The 26,691-nt window shown below is 40.5% G+C and overlaps 1 protein-coding gene across 1 annotated transcript in view; it reads right to left on the bottom strand.

Annotated features, from left to right (window-relative positions):
• The window catches only part of LOC139014453 (sodium/hydrogen exchanger 9B1-like), a 66,088-nt gene that overhangs the window by 26,323 nt on the left and 13,074 nt on the right, over positions 1-26,691 (bottom strand). Inside the window, exons 3-5 of the mRNA XM_070421443.1 lie at positions 18,884-19,054; positions 17,604-17,746; positions 16,225-16,352 (exon numbers count right to left, since the gene is read on the bottom strand). Coding sequence (XP_070277544.1) covers positions 16,225-16,352; positions 17,604-17,746; positions 18,884-19,054 — 442 coding nt within the window. The remainder of the gene's footprint in view (positions 1-16,224; positions 16,353-17,603; positions 17,747-18,883; positions 19,055-26,691) is intronic.

Raw genomic sequence — 26,691 nt, 5'->3', positions numbered from 1 at the left:
TGAATGGATAAAAAAACATGACCCATATATTTGCTGTCTACAAGAGACCCACCTCAGAAGAAGGGACTCACACAGACTGAAAGTGAAAGGATGGAAAAATATCTTTCAGGCAAATGAAAATGAAAAAACAGCTGGGGTAGCAATACTTATATCAGACAAAATAGACCTCAAAGTGAAGGCCATAACAAGAGATAAGGAAGGCCACTTCATAATACTAAAGGGATCAATACAACAAGAGGATATAACTTTGATAAACATATATGCACCCAATGCAGGAGCACCCAAATACATAAAAAAACTCCTGGAAGATATCAAAGGAGAGATCGACAACAATACAATCATAGTAGGGGACTTTAATACACCACTGACATCACTGGATAAATCCTCTAGACAAACAATCAGCAAAGAAACAGCAATCCTAAATGACTCACTAGATCAGATGGACTTAATTGACATCTTCAGAACACTTCACCCCAAAGCCACAAAATATACGTTCTTCTCAAGTGCTGATGGGACATATTCAAAAATAGACCACATACTGGGTCACAAACAAAGTCTCCCCAAATTCAAGAAGTTTGAAATCATACCAAGGATCTTCTCAGACCACAAGGGCATAGTATTAGAAATAAACTACAATAAAAACAACTCAAAATACTCAAACACTTGGAAGCTGAATAGCATGTTATTAAATATTGATTAGGTTACCAATGAGATCAAAGAAGAAATTAAAAATATCCTGGAAACTAGTGACAATGAAAACACAACAATCCAAAACCTTTGGGACACAATGAAAGCAGTCCTGAGAGGGAAGTATATAGCTCTACAAGGCTATCTCAACAAACAAGAAAAAATGGTAGTAAATCATCTAAATCTACATCTGAAAGAATTAGAAAGAGAGCAACAAGAAAAGCCCAGAGTGAGCAGAAGGAAGGAGATAATAAACATTAGAGCAGAAATAAATGACATAGAGACCAAAAAAACAATACAGAAAATCAATGAAACTAAGAGCTGGTTCTTTGAAATGATAAACAAGATTGATGAACCTCTAGCCAGGCTCACCAAGAAGCAAAGCGAGAAGACCCAAATAAACAAAATCATAAATGATAGAAACGAAATAACAACAGACCCCACAGAAATACAAATGATTGTTAAAAAATACTATGGACAACTCTACTCCAACAAACTAGACAACCTGGAGGAAATGGACATATTCCTAGAAAAATACAACATTCCAAAACTTAATCAGGAAGAATCTAAAAATCTCAACAGGCCAGTAACTATGGAAGAAATTGAAGCAGTCATCAAAAAGCTTCCAGCAAACAAAAGCCCAGGACCAGATGGCTTCACAGGGGAGTTTTACCAAACATTCAAGGAAGACCTAAAACCTATCCTCCTCAGACTACTACAAAAAATCCAAGAGAAAGGAACACTTCCAAGCTCATTCTATGAAGCCAGCATCACCCTAATTCCAAAACCAGGTAAAAACAACACAATGAAAGAGAATTACAGGCCAATATCCCTCATGAACATAGATGCCAAAATCCTCAACAAAATCTTAGCAAATCGGATCCAGCAGTACATCAGACAGATCATACACCATGACCAAGTAGGATTTATCCCAGGGATGCAAGGATGGTACAATATCCGCAAATCAATAAACGTGATACATCACATAAACAAATTGAAAGAAAAAAACCACGTGGTCATATCAATTGATGCAGAAAAAGCATCTGACAAAATTCAACACCCATTTTTGATAAAAACTCTCAGAAAGGTGGGAATAGAAGGATCATACCTCAACAAAATAAAAGCCATATATGACAAACCCACAGCCAACATCATACTCAATGGACAAAAACTAACACCATTTCCCCTAAGAACAGGAACAAGACAGGGATGCCCACTCTCAACACTCCTGTTCGACATAGTTTTAGAAGTATTAGCCATTGCAATTAGACAAGGAGAAGAAATAAAAGGCATCCAAATTGGAAAAGAAGAAGTAAAACTGTCCTTATTTGCAGATGACATGATACTATACATACAAAACCCTAGAGACTCCATCAAAAAGCTACTAGACTTAATAAAAGAATTTGGCAATGTAGCAGGATACAAAATTAACGCCAAGAAATCTATGGCATTTCTATACACCAATAGTGAACTTGCAGAAAGAGAGACCAAAAAAACAATCCCATTTACCATCGCACCAAAAAAATTAAGATACCTAGGAATAAACTTAACTAAAGTGGTAAAAGACCTCTACTCAGAAAACTACAGGACGTTGAAAAAAGAGATAGAGGAAGACATAAACAGATGGAAGAACATACCATGTTCTTGCATTGGTAGAATCAACATCATTAAAATGTCCATACTACCCAAAGCAATCTATAAATTCAACGCACTTCCCATTAAAATACCAATGGCCTTCTTCAAAGATCTAGAACGAACTCTCCAAAAATTCAACTGGAATAAAAAAAGACCCCGAATAGCTGCAACGATCCTGAGAAAGAACAAAGTAGGTGGGATCTCAATGCCAGATATCAAGCTGTATTACAAAGCCACTGTTCTCAAAACTGCCTGGTACTGGCACAAGAACAGACATATAGATCAGTGGAATAGAATAGAGAGTCCAGAAATTAGCCCGAACCAATATGCTCAATTAATTTTTGACAAAGGAGGCATGAACATACAATGGAGCCAAGATAGTCTCTTCAATAAATGGTGGTGGGAAAATTGGACAGATATATGCAAGAAAATGAAACTAGACCACCACCTTACACCATACACAAGAATAAACTCAAAATGGATAAAGGACTTACATGTACGACAGGAAACCATAAAAATTCTAGAAGAATACAAAGGCAACAAAATCTCAGACATATGCCAAAACAATTTCTTCACTGATACAGCTCCTAGGGCAGTTGAAACTAAAGAGAAACTGAACAAATGGGACTACATCAAAATAAAAAGCTTCTGCACAGCAAAAGAAACCATCAACAAAACAACAAGAAAACCCACCTCGTGGGAAAACATATTTGCCAACGTCATATCTGATAAGGGCTTAATCTCCAAAATTTATAGGGAGCTCATACAACTTAACAAATAGAAGATAAACAATCCAATCAAAAAATGGGCAAAGGATCTGAATAGACATCTTTCAAAAGAGGACATTCAGAAAGCCAAGAGACATATGAAAACATGCTCAAAGTCACTAATCATCCGAGAGATGCAAATCAAAACAACAAAGAGGTACCATCTCACACCTGTCAGAATGGCCATCATCAACAAATCAACAAACGACAAGTGCTGGAGAGGATGTGGAGAAAAAGGAACACTTGTGCACTGCTGGTGGGAATGCAGACTGGTGCAGCCACTATGGAAGGCAGTATGGAGGTTCCTCAAAAAATTGGAAATGGAACTCCCATTTGACCCTGTGATCCCACTTCTAGGAATATATCCCAAGAAACCAGAAACAGCAATCAGAAAGGATATATGTACCCAGATGTTCATAGCAGCACAATTCACCATAGCTAAGATCTGGAAACAGCCTAAATGCCCATCAGTAGATGAATGGATTAGAAAACTGTGGTACATCTACATGATGGAATACTATGCTGCTGTAAAAAAGAAGGAATTCTTACCATTTGCCACAGCATGGATGGATCTTGGGAGCGTTATGCTAAGTAAAATAAGCCAGTCAATGAAAGAAAAATACCACATAATGTCACTCATTTATGGATAATAATGAGCATTATAAACTGATGAACAAAAATAGATTCAGAGAGAGAAACAAAGATGGCGGCATAGGTAAACACCGGAAAGTGCTGCCTCTCACAACAACTTCAAAAGTACAACGAAAAGACAAAACGGACATTATCCAGATCTACAGGAAGGCTGGCTGAGTGGAAATTCAACAACTAGAAGGAAAGACAAAGGCACACTGAGACTCAGAGGAGCTGCGGAAGTAAAGTGCGCTTTAGGAAAGGGGCTGGCACCTGAGGACGCAGCTGTCTTTTTTACTCGGGAGGGAGTCACAAGCTCCGGACTGCTCTGAACTCCAGTTCCGGGAAGTCTCCTGGGACCCAGGACTCATACGGGGAGAAATTGGACTGTCTGGCAGCAGGCAGAATTCGGAACTTGAGGGTGGCTTTCCCTCAGGGGTGCTTGCAGCAATTACTGGGACACTGAGACTCGGGGCCCCTTAGGGCAGGGCTGAGGATCAGCCATAGCTGCTGGCTCCACCCTGTTGATTCCCTGAGACCCCGCCCCACCCAGGCTGCGGCAGAGGCTTTTGCATATGAATGCCCTGGCCCTTTGCAATGTGAAAATTACCTAACAAATTACAGCTGGGCCAGACAGACCCAGAACTTCCAAGAGAAGGCCCAAGGCCCCACAGAAGCTTGCATTGCTTCACAGCTGGGCCTCATCTGGGCACCTCCAAACCCCCCAAAAAGAAAGGGAAATCTGCAGATCTCTTTGTAGCTCCTGCTGGGTAGCCTCAGGCAGAGGCTAAATTAGCACCTCCTGATATCCAAGAGCCAGTGTACCCAGTGGTCAGAGTGAGACCATCCATTTTACAACTCCACAGATCCATAAGGGACACACTCAGCAGGCAGACTCAGTGAGCACCAAAGCCCCACTGAAGCAAGTCTTGCCCCAGAAGGGTGTCTCCAGCACAGAAGTTCTCCCACCGTAGACACAGCTGATTCTCACAGCCAATTAGCCTGGAGGTCAGTTCCTCCCAGTGATAACTACAACAATCAAGGCTTAACTACAGCAAGACTACAACAAGACTGTGCACAAAGCCCACAAAGGGGTGCACCAAGAGTGTTCACCTCAGGTAAATGGGGAGGCTGAGCCACTGAGCCCTATGAGACACCTAGCACACAAAACCACTCTACCAACACAGGGAAGCATAAAAAATGTGGAGAGAAAGAAACAGGTCACAAATGACAGAAATGGAGGAAAGCAAATGACTGGATATAGAGTTCAAAACCACGGTTATAAGGTTTTTCAATAATTTTCTGGAAACTGCCGATAAATTTAGTGAGATCCTGGAAGATATGAAAAAAGACCAACTAGGAATTAAGCATACACGGACTGAAATAAAGCATAATATACAGAGATCCAACAACAGACAAGAGGATCCCAAGAATCAAGTCAAAGATTTGAAATATGAAGAAACAAAAAACAACCAACCGGAAAAGCAAAATGAAAAAAGAACCCAAAAATATGAAGATAGTGTAAGGAGCCTCTGGGACAGCTTCAAGCACACCAACATCCGAATTATAGGGGTGCCAGAAGAAGAGAGAGAGCAAGATATTGAAAACCTATTTGAAGAAATAATGACAGAAAACTTCCCCAATCTGGTGAAAGAAATAGACTTACAAGTCCAGGAAGCGCAGAGAACCCCAAACAAAAGGAATCCAAAGAGGACCACACCAAGACACATCATAATTAAAATGCCAAGGGCAAAAGACAGAGAGAGTATCTTAAAAGCAGCAAGAGAAAAAAAGTCAGTTACCTACAAGGGAGTACCCATACCACTGTCAGCTGATTTCTCAACAGAAACTATGCAGGCCAGAAGAGAGTGGCAAGAAATATTCAGTGTGATGAATAGCAAGAACCTACAACCAAGATTAGTCTACCCCAGCCATGGGCAAACTACGGCCCGTGGGTCGGATCCGGCCCATTTGAAATGAATAAAACTAAAAAAAAAAATAAATAAAATAAAGACCGTACCCTTTTATGTAATGATGTTTACTTTGAATTTATATTAGTTCACACAAACACTCCATCCATGCTTTTGTTCCAGCCCTCCAGTCCAGTTTAAGAACCCATTGTGGCCCTGGAGTCAAAAAGTTTGCCCACCCCTGGTCTACCCAGTAAACCAAGAATACTTTATCCAGCAAAGCTATCATTCAGAATTGAAGGTCAGATAAAGAGCTTCACAGATAAGAAAAAGCTAAAGGAGTTCATCACCACCAAACCAGCATTATATGAAATGCTGAAAGGTATTCTTTAAGAAGAGGAAGAAGAAAAAGGTAAAGATAAAAATTATGAACAGCAAATACATATCTATAAACAAGTGAATCTAAAAATCAAGTGAATAAAAAATCTGATGAACAGAGTAAACTCGTGAATATTATAGAACCAGAGGCACGGAAAGGGAGTGGACTGACAATTCTTGGAGGGAAAGGGGTGTGGGGGTGCAGGAAGAGACAGGAGAGGAATCGTACACCTATGGATCAGGACATTGGGAGGGGTAAGGGCAAAGGGTGGGGTGAGAACTGTGTGGAGGAGAGCTATGGGGGGCGGGGAAGGAGGAACAACTGTAATGATCTGAACAATAAAGATTTAATTTTAAAAAAAATAGATACTGAGGCAGAGCAGCATCGAACAGACTGTCAATCAACAGCAGAAAGTCTGGGGAGTGTTAGGGGGTGGGAGGGGGGGTGGTAAAAGATTAACCGAAGAACTTGTATGCATGCATATAAGCATAACCAATGGACATAAGACACTGGGGGTAGGGAAGGCCAGGGGGAAGGTCAAGGGGGCGGGGGAAGGAGACATATGTAATACTCTTTGTAATACTTTAAGCAATAAAACAAAATTAAAAAAAAAAAAGATAATGGGAAAAAAAAATCTACCCCCACCAAAAAAAAATATCCTCAGGTGAAGATTAACAAAAAATGATAAAAATAAAGAAAAGAATGTCCACTTTCAAAAAACATTTTCCATATATCTGTTGTAGTATCCTATCTAATAAAAGAGAAACATGGTAATTAGCCGTACCTCCGCTACCCTTCCCATTGGCTAATCAGGGCAACATGCAAATTAATTGCCAGCCAAGATGGCGGCTGACAGCCAGGAAGCTTGAAGCGAACAGGAGGCTTGCGTGCTTCAGTGACAGAGAAAGCCAACGTTCCCCGCCTGCCACTGCCAGCCTCTGAGCTTGCAGTTTAAGAAACATTGTTACAAATATAGAAGCTAAACAAACCCCAGAAACCTGCTTTCAGCCAGCCGTGCTTCAGCCAGCAGGACAGCAACATTGTTTCAATTATAGAACAAACGCAGATCCCTGCTTTCAGCCAACCGGGAGCTCAGAGCTGGAGTGAGCAGGACCGCAACAGTGTTACAATTATAGAACCCAAACAAACCAGATACCTGCTTTCAGCAGCCGAGGCCTCAGAGCTGGAGCCAAGCCTCAGAGCTAAAGCTGGCCCAGAATTAAAAAAAAAAAGAAAAAAAGGACAGGTTAGGAGCTTCAGTCACCCGCCAGCCCAAAAACGGCCCTCAGTCCCTCACCCAGACTGGCCAGGCACCCCAGTGGGGACCCCCACCCTGAAGGGGGTGTGATCAGCTGAAAACAGCCATCAGCGCCTCACCCAGGCTGGCCAGGCACCCAAGCGGGACCCCCACCCTGATTCAGGACACCATTCAGGGCAAACCATCCGGCCCCCACTCGTGCACCAGGCCTCTATCCTATATAGTAAAAGGGTAATATGCCTCCCAGCACTGGGATCAGCAGAGCCATGAGGCCTCCTAGCACTGGGTTCAGCGTGACAGGGGGCAGCACCCAAACCCCCTGATCGCCCTGCAGCTCTGTGTGTGACAGGGGGCGGGGCCAGAACCTCCCTATCCGCCCTGCTCTGTTTGTGACAGGGGAAGTTGCCCCAACCCCGTGATTAGCCCTGCTCTGTGCCTGATAGGGGGAGCTCCCCAACCCCCTGATCGCCCTGCGGCTCTGTGTGTGACGGGGTGGAGCCGCAACCTCCCCATCAGCCCTTCCCTGAGTGTGACAAGGGGGAGTGCCCCAACCCCCTGATCGGCCCTGCTCTGTGTGTGACAGGGTGCTGCGCCCCAACCCTCCCCCATGGGCCCTGCTCTGTGTGTGATGGGGTAGAGCCATAACCTCCCCATCAGCCCTGCCCTGAGTGTGACAGGGTGCAGTGCCCCAACCCCCTGATCCGCCCTGCTCTGTGTGTGACAGGGGGCGGTGCCCCAACTCTCCTATCAGCCCTACTCTGTGAGTGACGGGGGGAGCTCCCCAACCCCCTGATCGACCCTGCTCTTTGCGTGACAGGGTACGGAGCCCCAACCCCCCTGATGGGCCCTGCTCTGTGAGTGACAGGGGGCAGCACCACAACCCCCTGATTGGCCCTGCTCTGTGCATGACAGGGGGTAGTGCCGCAACCTCCCCATCGACCCTGCCTTGAGTGTGACAGGGGGCGGTGCCCCAACCCCCCAATCGGCCCTACCCTGAGCGTGACTGAGGGTGGCATCGCAACCTTCCGATCCGCCCTGCTCTGTGCATGACAGGGGGCAGTGCCCTAACTCCCCAATCAGCCCTGCTCTGAGCCCGACCAGGGGCTGCACCTAGGGATTGGGCCTGCCCTCTGCCACCCAGGAGCAGGCCTAAGCCAGCAGGTCATTATCTCCTGAGGGGTCCCAGACTGTGAGAGGGCACAGGACCGCCCCCCCCCCCCCCGAGTGCACAAATTTTTGTGCACCGGGCCTCTAGTATACAATAAACACCTAATAATAAGCATTAACTGGATCAATAGTGACAAATTCAGAACACAAGTTATTAGACTGGGATGAGCGGTGATCCCACAGAGGGAGCAGCTCTTCAGAGGGCAGGTGCACAGCCATTCAGCTGACCAGGATGAGTAGCTACTCCCACAGCGGGCCAATCCCCGCAGGCCATGCCCCGCACCAGTGCATGAATCCATGCACCAGGCCTCTAGTAGAGAATAATATTAAGCAGTTAACACATGTGCAATTATTGTCCTAGAAGAAAAAGTGAGGGTGACAAAATATTTAAGAATAAATGACTGAAAATTTTCCAGATTGAAAGAAAAACAATAAAACCACAAACTGCTATCACTACATACCCAGTAAAAACTGATAAAATTAAATAGACAGACACTACCGCATATTGGAGAAGATATGGATGTCCTGAAATTTCATACATTGTTGGTGGGAATATGAAATACAACATACTTTGAAAAGCTGTTTGGCAGTTTTTAAGTAAAATTCAACATTATTTTACCATATGACCTAGCAATTTTAGTCCTAGCTATTTCCCAAAAAAATGAAAATAAATGCCTACCCAAAGACTTGAATGCAAAAGTTATAGCTTTATTTGTAATAGCTCCAAACTTGAAATAATTCCAAAATCCACCAACAAGCGGATGAATAAAGTTGCTGGTATATTCATACCACGAAATACTACTCTGCGATAAAATGGAATGAACTACTAGCCATAATATGGATGCATCTCAAAAACAACTTGCTGACCAAAAGAAGTCAGAAATAAAACAGTAACTACTATGTAATTACATTCACTAAAAATGCTTTAAAAAATCTAATGTACTATGACAGAAAGTAGATTATGGTTTAACTGGAGCCAGGATGCAACTGACTGGAGCACATGAGAATTTTATGGGGTAATGAAACTGTGTTGTACCTCAATTGGCAGGTGGTTACACAGGCATATAAGCTTGTCAAAACTCACTGAAATGTTCACTGAAAATGGGTGCTCATTTTATTGTATGTAAATTATTCCTCAATAAAAGTGATTCTAAAAATTAATAACTTTCATATACAGCTAAAAACTAATTAGAAAACGTTATGAAAAATAGTTCATCTACAATATCAATAAACACAAAATACTTAAATTATGAAATAGTCTAGCCTTTATAAAAAGCATAAACACTGTAGTACTTAAGATAACACCTGAATAATTGAAGAAACTTTTCACATTTTTGTATAAAAGCTTTAATATTACAAAGATGTCATATATCCTTCCAATTAATTTATGAATTCAGTTCTATGCCAATTAAAATCCTTTCAGGGAGAAACCAAGATGTCGGCATAGGTAAACACCTGAAATTAATGCCTACAAAACCACTTCAAAATTACAACTAAAAGACAAAATGGACATCATCCAGAACCACAGGAAGGCTGGCTGAGTGGAAATTCTACAACTAGAAGAAAAGAGAATAGCACACTGAGACTCAGAGGAGGTGCAGAAGTAAAGTGCAGAGGTACAAAGGTGCACGGAAAGGGCTGGCAGCTGAGGACACAGTTGTCTTTTTCAATCGGGAGGAGTCTCAAGCTCCCAACGGCTCTGAACTCCAGTTCTGGCTGAGTCTCTGGGGACCCAGACTCAAATGGGGAGAAAGTGGACGGTCTGGCATCAGTCGGAACTCAAGGGCGGCTTTCTCTAAGAGGTGCTGGCAGCAATTACCGTGGGACACTGAGACCAGGCGCCTCTTAGGGCAGGGCTGAGGATCAGCCATAGCTGCTTGCTATGCCGTTGATTCCCTGAGACTCCACCCCACCCCAGCTTTGAGCAGAGGCTTTTGCATATGAATGCCCTGGCCCTTTGTAATCTAAAATTACCTAACAAACTTCAGCTGGGTCAGAGAGACCCAGAACATCCAAAAGAAGGCCCAAGGCCCCACAGAAGCTTGCATTGCTTCACAGCTGGGCCTCATCTGGGCACCTCCAAACCCCAACAAAGAAGAGGAATTCTGCATATGTCTCCATAGCTCCTGCTGGGTAGCCTCAGGCAGAGGCTAAATTAACACCTCCTTAGAGATCCAAGAGCCAGTGTACCCAGTGGTCAGAGTGGGACCATCCAGATTACAACTCCTCAGATCCATAAGGGACACACTCAGGGGGCAGACTCAGTGAGCACCAAAGCCCCACTGAAGCAAGTCTTGCCCCAGAAGGGTGTCTCCAGCACAGAAGTTCTCCCACCTTAGACACCACTGATTCTCACAGCCAATTGGCCTGGAGGTCAATTCCTCCCATTGATACCAACTACAATCAAGGCTTAACTACAACAAGACTGTGCACAAAGCCCACAAAGGGGTGCACCAAGACTGTCCACCTCAGGTATTTGGGGAGGCTGAGACACTGGGTCCTACAGGACACCTAGCACAGAAAGCCACTCTATCAACACAGGGAAGCAGCCAAAATGTGGAGACAAAGAAACTGGTCACAAATGACAGAAATGGAGGAAAGCAAAGTACTGAATATAGAGTTCAAAATCACGATTATAAGGTTTTTCAAGTATTTCCTAGAAACTGCCGATAAATTTAGTGAGATCCTCGATAAATCTAGTGAGACCCTCGAGGATATGAAAAAGGACCAAACAGAAAGTAAGCATACGCTGACTGAAATAAAGAATATTATACAGAGATCCAAGAGCCGACTAGAAGATCCCAAGAATCAAGTCAAAGATTTGAAATACAAAGAAGCAAAAATCACCCAACCAGAAAAACAAAAAGAAAACAGAATCCAAAAATAAGAAGATAGTGTAAGGAGCCTCTGGTACAGCTTCAAGCACACCAACATCCGAATTATAGGGGTGCCAGAAGAAGAGAGAGAGCAAGATATTGAAAACCTATTTGAAGTAATAATGACAGAAAACTTCTCCTACCTGGTGAAAGAAATAGACTTACAGGTCCAGGATGCACGAGGACCACACCAAAACACATCATAATTAAAATGCCAAGAGCAAAAGATAAAGAGAGAATCTTAAAAGCAGCAAGAGAAAAACAGTCAGTTACCCACAAGGGAGTACCCATACGACTGTCAGCTGGTTTCTCAACAGAAACTATGCAGGCCAGAAGGGAGTGGCAAGAAATATTCAAAGTGATGAATAGCAAGAACCTACAACCAAGATTACTTTGCCCAGCAAAGCTGTCATTCAGAATTGAAGGTCAGATAAAGAGCTTCACAGATAAGAAAAAGCTAAAGGAGTTCATCACCACCAAACCAGTATTATATGAAATGCTGAATGGTATCTTTTAAGAAGAGGAAGAAGAAGAAAAAGGTATAGATAAAAATTATGGACAACAAATACATATCTATCAACAAGTGAATCTAAAAATCAAGTGAATAAATAATCTGATGAACAGAATAAACTGGTGACTATAATAGAATCAGGGGCATAGAAAGGGAGTGGACTGACAATTCTCGGGGGGAAAGGGGTGTGGGGGTGCGGGAAGAGACTGGACAAAAATCGTACACCTATGGATGAGCAAGGGGGGGGGCAGTGTAAGGGCAGAGGGTGGGGTGGGAACCAGGTGAAGGGGAGCTATGGGGGTAAAAGAGGAACAACTGTAATAATCTGAACTATAAAGATTTAATTAAAGAAAAAAAGTGAGAAACCAAGATGGCGGCATAGGTAAACACAAGAGATTGCTGCCTGGCACAACCACTTCAAAAATACAACAAAAAGACATAACGGACCTCATCCAGAACCACAGGAAGGCTGGCTGAGTGGAATTTCTACAACTAGAAGGAAAGAGAAAAGCATACCGAGACTCAGAAGAGGTGCGGTGCTGAAGTAAATACAAAGGTGCAGAGGTGCATGTGGAGAGGGCTGGCAGCTGAGGACATGATTGTATTTTTCAATCTGGACGGAGGCTCAGACTCTGAGCTCCAGTTCTGGGCAAGTCTTTGGGGACCCAGACTCATACGGGAGAAACGGGACTGTCTGGCTTCGGTCAGAACTTGAGGGCAGCTCTCTCTCGGAGGCACTCGTGGCAATTGCCAGGACCTCTGAAGGCAGGACTGAGAGCAGCCATACTGCTGGCTCACTGGGCCCGCCCTGTTGGTCCCCTGCACTGAGGCTTTTGCATATGAAAGGCCGGCCTTTGGTAATCTGAAAATAACTTAACAAACTGCAGCTGCCCCAAGGCCCCAGGGCAACTTGCATTGCTTTACAGCTGGCTTCAGCTGGGTAGCCTCAGGCAAAGGCTAGATTAGCACCTCCTTTGATCCAAGAGCCAGTGTACCCAGTGGTCAGAGTGGGACCATCCAATTACAACTCCTCAGGTCTATAAAGGACACACTCAGGGGGCAGACTCAGTGAGCACCAAAGCCCCACTGAAGCAAGTCTTGCCCCAGAAGGGTGTCTTCAGCACAGAAGTTCTCCCACCGTAGACAAAGCTGATTCTCACAGCCAATTGGCCTGGAGGTCAAATCCTCCCAGCTTTACACACAACAATCAAGGCTTAACTACAACAAGACTGTGCACAAAGCCCACAAGGGGGTGCACCAAGAGTGTCTACCTCAGGTAATTGGGACATTTAGCAAAGAAAGCTACTCTATCGACACAGCGAAGCATAAAAAATGCCAAGACAAAGAAATAGGACACTCTCTTTGTCTTTTGACCTTGTCATTTTAATTATGATGTGTCTTGGTGTTGTCCTCTTTGGACAGAAATGGAGGAAAGCAAACTGCTGGATATAGGTTTCAAAACCACCCTTTTAAGGTTTCTCAAGAACTGTCTAGAAGCCGCCGATAAATTTAGTAAGACCCTCGAAAAGACTGGTGAGACCGCCAATAAATGTAGTGAGATCCTCAAGAAATTTAGTGAGACCCTCGATGTTATGATAAAGGACCAACTAGAAATTAATTATACACTGACTGAAATAAAGAATATTATACAAACTCCCAACAGCAGACCAGAGGATCCCAAGAATCAAGTCAAATATTTGAAATACGAAGAAGCAAAAAACACCCAACCGGAAAAGCAAAATGAAAAAAGAATCAAAAAATACAAAGATAGTGTAAGGAGCCTCTGGGATAGCTTCAAGTGTACCAACATCCGAATTATAGGGGTGCCAGAGGAAGAGAGAGAGCAAGATATTGAAAACCTATTTGAAGAAATAATGACAGAAAACTTCTCCTACCTGGTGAAAGAAATAGACTTATAAGTCCAGGACACAGAGAACCCCAAACAAAAGGAATCCAAAGAGGACAACACCAAGACACATCATAATTAAAATGACAAGGTCAAAAGACAAAGAGAGTATCCTAAAAGCAGCAAGAGAAAGAAATTCAGTTACCCACAAGGGAGTACCCATACGAATGTCAGCTGATTTCTCAACAGAAACTATGCAGGCCAGAAGGGAGTGGCAAGAAATATTCAAAGTGATGAATAGCAAGAACCTACAACCAAGATTACTTTGCCCAGCAAAGCTGTCATTCAGAATTGAAGGTCAGATAAAGAGCTTCACAGATAAGAAAAAGCTAAAGGAGTTCATCACCACCAAACCAGTATTATATGAAATGCTGAAAGGTATCCTTTAAGAAGAGGAAGAAGAAGAAAAAGGTAAAGATAAAAATTATGAACAACAAATACACATCTATCAACAAGTGAATCTAAAAATCAAGTGAATAAATAACCTGATGAACAGTATGAACTGGTGATTATAATAGAATCAGGGACCTAGAAAGGGAATGGACTGACTATTCTTGGGCGGGAATGGGGTGTGGGTGGTGCGGGAAGAGAATGGACAATAATAGTGCACCTATGGATGAGGACACTGGGTGGGGAGTGAGGGCGGAGGGTGGAGTGGGAACTGGGTGGAGGGGAGTTATGGTGGGGAAAAAAGAGGAACCAATGTAATAATCTGAACAATAAAGATTTAATTTAAAAAAAGAAAAAAAAAGAAAATCCTTTCAGGATTTTTCATTGAACTTTAATAACTGATTCTAAAATTTATTTGGGAGAATAAGAGCTTAGGATGAAAATCCAGTTAATGTAAAAACAACGTATTTTTGTGTGAAGTAAAATTGTTAAAAGTGTGTAACAGTGACTGAAATAAGACAAAATAGATTGGAGGAATACAGAATACAAAGTATAGTAACAATCTAAGGGATTGGTTACAGAATAAAATTGACATTTGAAATCAGTGTGGGAAGAAAAAGCTTTTCTATAAATGGTGTTGAGACATTACCTATTCATGTAGAAAAAATGTAGCTGGATCCCCACACATAAAAATTCTGTTTAAATAATTTTTTAAAACAGAGCTAGTGGAAGTAATAAGAATAAAATACAGAGGAATATATTCATCACTAGGGGCAAGACGGACCTTCTGAATGACTCATATTAAACATAAAGAGAAATATTGTTAAAATTTATTACATTTAAAACACTTTGGTATATCAAAAGCAGCTATATTCTGACTCCCTCTACTCACTATTTTTTATTTTCAAGGTCAAGTGAATGGTTTTATGTAGTGAACATTCTATCTGTTGGAAGTAATAAAATATTTTTAGATTTAAAAGTTATTATAAGCAAAGTTAAATATCTAGTGGTACACTGGGACTAGATATTTGCAATTCCTATAACACACAAAGATTTGATATATGAATGGAAAAGAAAAATAACTGAATAGAAAAATGGACAAAGGATATGTATGAACAGGTTAGTCACAGATAGAAGATATGACATATAAAAATATACAAAATTATACTCCTTCACGAAGATTTAGAAGCCTAGAATGATATAAACTCATAAGAGTTGTCATTGCCCTAACCGCTTTGGCTCAGTGGATAGAGCATTGGCCTGTGGACTGAAGGGTCCCAGGTTCGATTCCAGTCAAGGGCATGTACGTTGGTTGCGGGCACATTCCCAGTGGGAGGTGTGCAGGAGGCAGCTGATCGATGTTTCTCTCTCATCTATGTTTCTAACTATCCCTCTCCCTTCCTCTCTGTAAAAAATCAATAAAATATATATTTTTAAAAAGAGTTGTCATTTTGGGTAGGGGAATGGGCAGCAGAATTTTAAGGCATGCTCAAAAGGCTTTTTTAAAAAATAATAAAGTTTAATTTAAAAGATTCATTAAATTCGGCAGTATGTATATAATGGGTAAACTTTGCTATAAGTTTCATTGGAATGGATATGTGAAGGCAAAATTTAAATGGATGGAAAAATGAAGAGAAGTTCAAGATGCAGAGATAGGGGTTGCAGACTATTATTCTGAAGGATCTGGACATGAATGAAAATGAATGTTGGAAAATAATAGATGTGACACTGGATCTAGAGAAGAGTATTTTTTGCTTATAATATCTATCTGTACAAATTCCCTCACATATATGTATATGTTATACATACATGTAGTATAGAAGAGGCCATTAGATAGATTAAAAACAGAGAAAGATTACAATATAGGAGAGAATGAATAAATCAATGAGGTGAATTATATTAACATTTAGACATTATACATGCTTGTCAAGGATACGGTAATTTTAGAACATGACTGCTTCTGACCTACTGATTTCCAAGGTGTTCTACCACTATGAAAATGATTCTAATGAGAATCTTATCTGTGCAATATTCTGAGTATATCAATACTTTTAAATCAAATATCCTTAACTAAATATTTTCATAGGGAAAAATGAGAAAAAAATTACCCTAAAAGAAATCCCCATTGCCAGGGAAAATTCAAAAGGAAGTGGGAAATAACAGCAGTTGAAAATGCCTCCATGAGGCATGGCCCCATGGACAACCTTATGCAAACTGTCGTCAAACGCTTCAAAGCCTGAAATATAAACACAGTCATATTTAGACACACTTATAATGGCCAGCAAGAAAATTATTTAAGCAAATTTTAAAATATATAGTCTTAGACTAAATTAAGTCTTCCTGATTGTTTCTGGGATTGAAATGTTCATACAAATCATTTTATATGTCATGATAGATTGGATTACAAACCACTGCACATTTTATCAAATTTATTTTTAATTGATTTGAGAGAGAGAGAGAGAGAGAGAGAGAGATTGACTTGTCAATCCACTCATTTATGCATTCATTGGTTGATTCTTGCATGTGCCCTGACCAGTAATAGAACTAGCAACCTTGGCGTAGCAAGAGGATGCTCTAACCAACTGAGCTACCTGGCCAGGGCCAAACACTGTTGTATTTTAATTGTTAAAAAAGATCAATTTCTTTGTGCTTAAATAACTATCTCCCTTAATCTTCCTAGTAAACAGTATAATGAAAGTATAGGTTTATATCCATCAGTTAACTTTCAGAGATGAACTATTTGATTAACTTAATAATTGTAAATAAAAAATATCAACATGATAAAAAAGAAAATCACTTAAAAGCTGCATAATTAACTAAAAGGGAGAACATTAAAATTTTTTCATTGGTTTAAACTTTCTATTGGAGAACATAATTAATTAGCACTGTCTATAATTATACTCCTGAGATAGTACCACTAAACTTATATATTTGTCACATCTATTTGAGAAGCTGTTATGTGAATCTTTTTAAAACCCAAATAGATTTATGATCCCTAGATAATAATATTTTAGAAAATGTTAGAAAAGATTAGCTTTTACAATAATGCAAAAATAATCGGGAGCATACTTTTATAGGGAAAAGTCATACAACAAAAATATTATTGAAATTTTTAATCTCTCTGAAAAAAAACATAAAATAAAAGCAAAAAACTTTTATAGGGTACTTTATCCTTTGTTAACTAAAAAGCAAATAGTTCTACATAGAAGAGCCACAACTCCCAAATACAAATGCTGGATAAGGGCCATTTATCTCTATGCAAATAATTAAAGACTATCTCTAATGGAGATCTTTTCTCTTCATATCAGTAATAATGACAAGAAGTATAAATTAAGGTGCCAATATTTCTGCAAATTTTTGTTCTGTATCTTAGTTTTGCTTACAGATTCCACTTGAAATAGCTATAACAAAAATTCTTCCTCTTTTTCTTTTCTACCAGCCTCTAATATTTAAAGTAACTTTACTCACGGTACGATGGGAAATCTACCTGTAGATCGAGTCCAAGTCCAGCTTTTATTAGGATAAGGGTAAGGGCAATATTTCTTAAAGTTGAAGACCACTCCTTACTAACATGGATGCGCTCACTGATATATGGAGTATTCCTAATGGCAAAACCAGCCAATAACATCCCTTCAAAAAAGAAAATAAATCGTGTTTGATTCAGTTCATTTTTCCAAGAGGAAAACAGAAATGTTTAATTTCCCTTTTTCAAACACACTATGTCTTTCATTACTTTGGTGAAGGGCAAGTTACACACAAATAGAGGGGACAGCATAAAGAAATGGAAGTAAAAAATGATATATCTTAATGGAGGCAAAATGGGAGTGGGAGAATGGGCAGGAGAATGGGCCTCAGATTGTGAATATATATTCCCACTCCACACTCCCACCTGCTTTGGCAGAGTAAGGCACCGTGGGAAAGTTTTAAGCAGGAAGTGACAGAATGACTCTTGCATTTACTATGTGATGGTCTTGGTGAATAGACAGACATAAAATTGGAGGAGACACCATTGAAAAGCCTCTACCATAGTCCATAGTAGAGTTGGAAATATTGCTTAAGGTAGAACAAGAGTCAAATTTTGAAGAGGAGAAAAGAAGATTCAACGAATACTTAGGAAGTGCTGAAAGAGTGTAATGGACATAATAAGGGTGTTAGAAATAAAATGGAGATTATTACTATTACAATTTTACTGAATTTTTGGATGGACAGAATACTTAGAAGATATGAGACATCTCTGATAGTTCTTCATTAATTTCCCTCTGTCCACCTGGAGGTTATGTTAAAAGGTGATGAAGAAATAGGTATAAAACAGGTCAGGCAGATGATATATCTATGAATACACATAGTGGAGATGCCCAAACAGCTTACTCAAAAACTGTAAGACTTTTTGACACTATAATATTTGAATTTGTAATTGAATTGGGTTATCTACAGAAAAAATCAGTGTTTCCCTAATTTTTTTCTATGATACATTTAAAATTAAGTAAAAAATGTCCTATTAAATGATAAAGCAACAAGAATCATATACTGAGTATATTTAAGTTATTTTAAAAATATATTTCAGGAAAAATCTGTGGGTGTATATATAAAGAGAATACTTCTATAAATTAGCAATATATACACACATATACAATACATACACATATAAAGATGCTATGTAAATTATATTACATTAAAACATTTCTAAATTATATTTATTCTGACTAGAATATGCTCATAATTTACATGTAATCAATAAAAAGAAATTAGAGTTAATTATACCCTTACCAAAAAGAGGTGGAAGTGGAGGCACTGAAGGTATTCTAATGACTTCCAAAAGTTTCCCCCCAATTACGGAACAACAAAAGACAAATAATAGTTGAAATGAATTTTTATCAGGGTAATGGTCAGGGCTTGAGATTGATGAGATTGCAAACCATATCACAACAAGTAAAGTTCCTGAAATATAAAAAAATACATATATAGAGAGAGAGAGAGAGACACAGATATATACATCTGAGAATGGATTATATTTTATCAAATATCTTATTAATTGCCAGTGCTATCTAAAGATACATAGTGTAGACCACTGATTTTCAACTGGTGTGCCACAAGAATTTTTAAAACACGTAATACCTTACTGTTTAGTCAGGGGCACTGACCTCTTTTCCCTTAGATTGTCAAATAAAAAAATTACAACAGCTGTGGCCGGTTTGGCTCAGGGATAGAGCGTCAGCCTGAGGACTGAAAGGTCCTGGGTTTGATTCCGGTCAAGGGCATGTACCTTGGTTGCGGGCACATCCCCAGTGGGAAGTATGCAGGAGGTGGCTGATCAATGTTTCTCTCTCATCGATGTTTCTAACTCTCTATCTCTCTCCCTTCCTCTCTGTAAAAAATCAATAAAATATATATATTTTTTAAAATGACAACAGCCAACACAAAACTAGCCATTAGGTGTGAATGCTGTGTTGAAGCCCTGTGTTGAAGCATAAATATATATTACAGAATTGCATCTTACTGGTCACAATGCATAAAGTTGTGTATAATAAGTTAATTCTTGGTAACCAGAAATCTTTATATATAAGTATAGGCACCGGATTTTTTATTTTTATGTTTTAAATGTTTTTGTTGATTTTAGACAGAGAGGAAGGGAGAGGGAGAGAGGATAGAAACATCAATGTGAGGGAGAAACATTGACCAGCTGCCTCCTGAACACTCCCTCACTGGGGATTGAGCCAGCAACTCAGGCATGTAGGCACCTGATTTTTTAAAAGTCACTTTGCAGCAAAAAGGGTAGGTAATCACTATTAATCTTTTTGGGTAAATCTATTGAAATTACTCCTAAATTTTCTGTCAGAATGGCAAACAATGTATTTTTTGGTGTGCTGCAGAATTTTAGTAATTAGTTTCTGTGTGCTGTGAAATGAAAAAGGTTGAATATCACTGTTGTAAACTAATATCTCTTGCTAGTTTGGTTGAAGAAACATCTGTTTAACATATATTCTAAACTCTCTGCCAATTTATGAGATGAAGTTTTTTTTTATTGTTAGTAGTAGTACAGATAAGTACCCCCCACCTTTACCCCACTCTATGGGATGAGCTTTAAACAAAGTTTCTTATTTAAAAAATATTTCAAAACTTCCTGGACAGTGTGGTTCAGTGGTTGAGTGACGACCTACGAATCAAGAGGACACCAGTTCAACTCCTGGTCAGGGTACATGCCCAGGTTGAGGGCTCAATCCCTTGTAAGGGGCATGCAGGAGGCAGCTGATTGATGATGATTCTCATTGATGTTTCTCTCTTTCCCTAAAACTTCATAAAACTATATTAGAATATTTTAAAACTATATGTGACTCCTTTAGACTACTAAATATTTCTCAGATTATATGACATTTTTAAAATGTCATGGCAATATAATGACATTTACTTCTTTTTATATTTTTAAAGTAGTTTTTCCAAGAGGAATAAGATGATGATTGGTTGTGATATGAATTCTCAGATTTTTAACAGGAGCAGAATAAATTTTTGTATTGAAAGGATAACTCAGTTGATATCCTATATAATAAAAGCCTAATATGCAAATCGACCAAACATGGGAATGACTGGTGGAACGACTGGTCGCTATGACGTGCACTGACTACCAGGGGGGCATACACGGAGCTTCACCTAGCCTGCACGCCCCAGGCCAGCTAAGCCGGGTGCCAGCGGGGGCCCACTGATTGCTCCGCCAGTCGCCCTTCAGAGGACAGTGACCGGTGGTGGTAGGGGGCAGGGCTGGCCGACGAGCAGGCAGTGGTACAGGGTGGGGCCAGCCAGAGGGCAGCGGCGGGGAGTGGGGCCGGCCAGTGAGCCAGCCAGCACCGCCCTCCAATAGCCCCGCTGGTCACCTCCCGCAGAGGGAGGCGACTGGTAGCGGCAGTGGGGGCAGGGATGGTGAGCGGGGGGGGGGGGGGGGGGGGGGTGCCAGGTCAGACAAGGCTGGTGCCAGTGGGGACCTCAATCGCCCTGCTGGTCACCGTGCAGAGGGAGGTGACTGGCAGGGGGGTGGGAGCGGAGCCAGGGAATGGGTGGCATCAGGCCGGCCAAGGCGGGTACCTGTGGAGGCCCCTCCCCCATCACCTCACTGGTCACCCCACAGATTGGCCCTGATTGTCAGCAAGGCCTAGGGACCCTACCCATGCATGAATTTCGTGCACTGGGCCTCAAGTTTGGTATAAATTATTAAAGCAGATAAGGGCGGGACAAAAATGAAACATGGCCTTTGGGTGAATATAAAGTATCTTAGTTATGTACAGGAAGGAGAGGTGGGCAGGGTAAGAAAGAATAAGGTAGTAGACATCTTGTTTCTAGCAACTAGATACTAAGGAAAGGCCCTACTAATCCAAATGTGTTTGTTTTTTTATCTAACAGAAGTATTTTATTTTTTAACTGAATGTATTGGGGTGAAATTGGTTAATAAAATTATATAGGTTTCAGGTGTTCAATTCTGTAATAAATCATCTGTATATTATATTGTATGTTCACCACCTGATGTCAAGTCTCCTTCCATCACCATTTATTCCCCCTGTACTCTTTCCTTCTTCCTCCCACCCACCTTTGCCTGAGGTAACACCATACTCTCTACCATTCTGCCTGTGTCTAGGAGGGTTTTTTTTCTTTCATTTTTTTTTTCTTTTTGATTAATCCCTTCACCCTTTTCACCCAGTCCCAGGTGTTAGTCTGTTCTCTGTGTCTATGAGCCTGTTTTCATTTTGTTAATTTATTTTGTTCATTAGATTCCACGTGCAGTGAAATCATATAGTATCTGTGTTTCTCTGACTGGCTTATGTCACTTAGCATAATACTCTGCAGGCCCATTGTGCAACTGTACCATGATTTTCTCAGCCACTCATCTACTAATGGGCACTTGGGCTACTTCCAACTCTTGGCTATTGTAAATGATGCAGCTATGAACATAGAGGTGTATATATTCTTTCTAATTAGTGTTTCAGGTTTCTTTTTATTCCCAGAGGTGGAATTGCTGGGTCATAAGGCATTCTATTTTTAATTTTTGAGGTAGCTCCATACTGTTTTCCATAGTGGCTACACCAGTCTGCTTTCCCACCAACAGTCCACTAGGGTTCCTTTTTCTCCTCATCAGTACTTGTTGTTTATTGATTTATTGATGATAGCCATTCTGACAGGTGTGAGGTGGTATCTCATTGTCGTTTTTAATTTGCATTTCTCTGATCATTAATGGCATAGATTTTTATAAAGTATGAATGACTGTAAATTGCCATCTATAAATTAAACATCTACAGTCATTTACTAGGAATCATAGTTTCTAATGCTTTTTCAGGTTCTTAAAACAGCTTATGTGATGCCTTTTTGGCTTCATAGTATTGCCAAGGGTAAAAGCGGATGATTTTGACAAATTAAAGCAGGAAGTTAGAACTGAGATTCTTGTCCTCTCCCCTCTGACCATTTCTTACTCCACAAAACTGAACATTTGAAGGACTGAACTCTTACTAAAAGAATAGTCCAGAAAATGTTATTCTGCTGACAAAGAGAAAAGGTGGTTTGTCTGTCTTCACTGATCTCTGGGAGGTAAAATCACCTCTGAAAATCCATATATAAATTGGCCTCAAATAACTTATGTTTAAGCAGAAATGTATATGATTTGCATGGTTTTGGAGCCTCCAAACCGTAAGCCTACCATAAAAAGCATCTTACCACAGAACTATCCCTAGGGCAGTTAGTAGATGCTAGCTCAAAATAACCCTAATAAACACTACTGATTTTAGATGCATAAAAGCCCAAATATAAAGTCCCACTGAATCTGAAATTAAAATAAAAAGTTACAGAGATAGAAAAATGGTGACAGATTAAGTGGGAGCTACACTGACATTCTCCCAGGACCAAGCTGTAATTACAACTAAAATATAGGAAAACCATCTCAAACAATGAATTGAAGACTAGCTGGAAGGAACCTGATAACCAAGGATGGAAAGTGGAGACTGGATGGAGACTGTTAGGAAGGACAGAGGCACGAGAGGGCTGGCCAGGCTCCCACAGAGAGCAGCTGAAGTCCTGGAGGGCTATCTCAGCTGTGAGAACTCTAGAGTTTAAAGCCCAGGCTGGGCTCCCAGCCCAGAGCACCAGAACTGAGAAAGGAGTCCACATAACATCTGTCTATGAAAAGCAGCAGGGTGCTGTCTACCAGGGAGGGACAGCAGGCACCCTCTTAAAGGGCCAGTGCACAAAATTATGCATCAGTCACTCATCTTGGGCTCTCCGAGAGGGAGGGTAGAGTGGAGTAGAGCTGTGTGAGGAGAATCCAGGGTTGAGAGCTCTGGGGTTAGAGCTAGGAAGGCAGCCACCCTGGTTTCCTGTGCTGAGTCATTCCCATGTATTGCAGAGGATATATTTCTCAAGCAGACATTTACCATCCAGGCAGCATTTGCCTGGGGGGAAGCAATTGCCCCACCCTGTTGGAAAACCTTGCCACATCCTGTGTAGTCTATACCTTGCTGTGGTCTACAGCCTGAGGCTCATTAAGAAATTGAGAATAACAATCAGGCTGCAGGCAGAGGTGGATCTCTGGATGCTTTGCATCTTTGCCTGATCGGCTTCTAGACCCAGGGTGAGGAATAGCAGACTTTGGTGCACATCTTGGTCCTTTCCAAAGGTACCCAGCCCCAGTAGAGAGAACCACAGCTGTGGATTGCTGATAGGTTCAAGCAGGGTACTCAGAGCCAGTCACAAATAGCATCTGATATTATTCTGCACCAGAGACCCACCCTCCAAAAAAGTCATAGCATAGAAACAAACCTAAATAGGCAGCCCTAATGGGGAGAAAAAAAAACAAGCCCCAAATGAAAGGACAAAAGAATTCTCCAGAAGAGCTAAATGAAACGGAGATAAGAAATTTATCAAATATAGAGTTCAAGATAATGATTATAAGGATGCTCAACAGTATGAGAAAAGATATAAGAACTATGAAAAATTACAAGTTAGAAATGAAGAATGACATAGCAGTAATAACACATTAGAAGGAATAAAGAGCTGATTATAGGAAGCAGAAGATCAGATCAGTAAATTAGGAGATAGGATAGAAATAAATCACTCAATCAGAAAACTCAAAAGCAAAAAACAATTTAAAAACAGGACAGCTTTAGGGAGCTGTGGGACAACATGAAATATAACAATATTCACATCAAAGGAGTGCCAGGACATGAAGAAAGTCAGCAAGGGATAGAGAACCTGTTTGAAGAAATAATGGCAGAAAACTTCCCTACCCTGGTGAAGAAAACAGTCACACAAGTTCAGGATTTGTGGATATTGTACTAACCTTGCATCCCAGGAATAAGTCCTACTTGATCATAGTGTATGATCTTTTTAATTGTTGCTGGATCTCATTTGCTAATATTTTGCTGAGGATTTTAGCATTTATGTTCATTAGGGATATTAGCCTATAGCTTTCTTTCTTTGTCGTGCTTTTATCTGGTGTTCGAATTAGAGAATTAGGATAGTGCTGATATTTCTTGCAATACTGGTTTGTAGTATGAACTCCTTTGTGCCTTTGTGGTTGTTTTCTTTGGGATGGGGACATGGGTCTGGAAAGCTCTTTATTTCACCTTCAATTTTTAAATGATACACTTGCTGGATAGAGAAGTCTTCTTTACACTTGCTTTTCAGCATAAAAGTGAATTGTTTAATCTATAAGTATTTTGAGATTTTTCCATCTGCCTATTGAATTCTAGTTTAATTTTCATAAACCCATTTTGAATGATTTTAATACTTAAAAAGTTTTCATTTCATTTCAAAAATTTCAGTTTAGTAGCATAAAGATCTAATAAAAATTGATGTTTTATTTGCTCAAACTTAAAAATACCACTGCATTCCCTCTATTTTATTTATTTTTTTGTTAATCCTCACCCAAGGATATTTTTTTCCATTTCTTTTTAGATTGAGTGAAGTGGGGAGAGCAACATCAATATGAGAGAGACACATTGATTGGCTGCCTCTTGTACTTGCCCTGAGTGGGACCAGAGATCGAACCTGCAACACATGTATGTGCCCTTGACCTGGAATCAAACCCATGATTCCTCAGTGCACAGAAAGACACTCTAAACACTGAGCAATGCCAGCCAGGGCTGAATTCTAGCTTAAATCTATTGTGGTCTCACAGTATACACTGTATGACTGTAATTCTTTTAAATTGTATTGTTTTAATAAAATCCAAAAACTTTTGTTTAAAGTATTACATGTCTCCTTTTTTCCCCAATTAGCCCCCCTCCCAGCCACTCCTACCTCCTTATCCCCAAGGGCAAGCCCCCACCACCCCAGTGTCTGTGTCCACTGGTCATGCTAATATGCATGCATCTAAGTCCTTTGGTTGATCTCTATCCCCCCAACTCCCCTGCCTTCTCCACAAGGTTGGACGGTCTGCTCAGTGCCACCTTGTCTCTAAATCCATTTTTGTTCATCAGTTTATGTTGATCATTATATCCCATATATAAGTGAGATCATGTGATATTTATCTTCCTCCGACTGGCTTATTTGGCTTAGCATAATGCTCTCCAGTTCCATCCATGCTGTTGCAAATAGTAAAAGTTCCTTCTTTTTTTATAGTGGCATAGTATTCTATTGTGTAGATGTACCACAGTTTTTCAATCACTCATCTGCTGGTTGGCATTTAGGTTGCATCCAAATCTTAGTTAATTTAAATTGTGCTGCTATGAACACACGGGTGCATATATCCTTCCTGATTGGTGTTTCTGGTTTCTTGGGATAGAGTCCTAGAAGTGCGATTACAGGGTCAAATGGGAGTTTCATTTTTAACTTTTTCAGGAAACTCATACAGTCTTCCACAGTGGCTGCACCAGTCTGCATTCCTACCAGCAGTGAAGGAGGGTTCCCTTTTCTTCACATCCTCACCAGTACTTGTCATTTGTTGATTTATTGATGATAGCCATTCTGACAGGTGTGAGATGGTATCTCATTGTTGTTTTGATTTGCATCTCTTGAATGATTAGTGACTTTGAGCATATTTTCATATGTCTCTCGGACTACTGCATATCCTCTTTCAAAAAGTGTCTACTTAGGCCCTTTTTCCATTTTTTGATTGGATTGTTTATCTTCCTTTTGTTAGGTTGTATGCATTCCCTGTCAATTTTGGGGATTAAACCCTTATCTGAAATAGCATTGACAAATATGTTCTCCCATACAGTGGGCTTTCTTGTTGTTTTGTTGATGGTTTCTTTTGCTGTACAGAAGCTTTTGATTTTGATGTAGTCCCATTTGTTTATTTTCTCCTCAGTTTCCATTGCCCTAGTGCCGGTGACCAATTCCAGCATGTCATAATTTCAAGAGTTTCATCAAAAGGTTGAGACTTGGGGGCTCAACAGGGTTGAGTCACACATGTAGTCATCAGCTGGGAATGGCTAAAGGTATTTCCCCAAACCTGAATAGGAAACTGACTGTGGCTGCCAGTTAAAGGGCATCTTAATCTACATGTTATTGTCTCCTACTGGCCAAACACCTGAACAGCCATAGGCTATTCCCCAAACTGACAATGCTTCTGTACCCTTTGAAACCTTACCCTTTGAAGTGTA

Source organism: Myotis yumanensis, unplaced genomic scaffold, assembly GCF_028538775.1.
Source record: "Myotis yumanensis isolate MYYU_CA2020_CCGP unplaced genomic scaffold, mMyoYum1.0.hap1 SCAF_1, whole genome shotgun sequence".
NCBI classification, from domain to species: domain Eukaryota; kingdom Metazoa; phylum Chordata; class Mammalia; order Chiroptera; family Vespertilionidae; genus Myotis; species Myotis yumanensis.
This window is presented reverse-complemented; position numbering and strand designations above follow the sequence as displayed.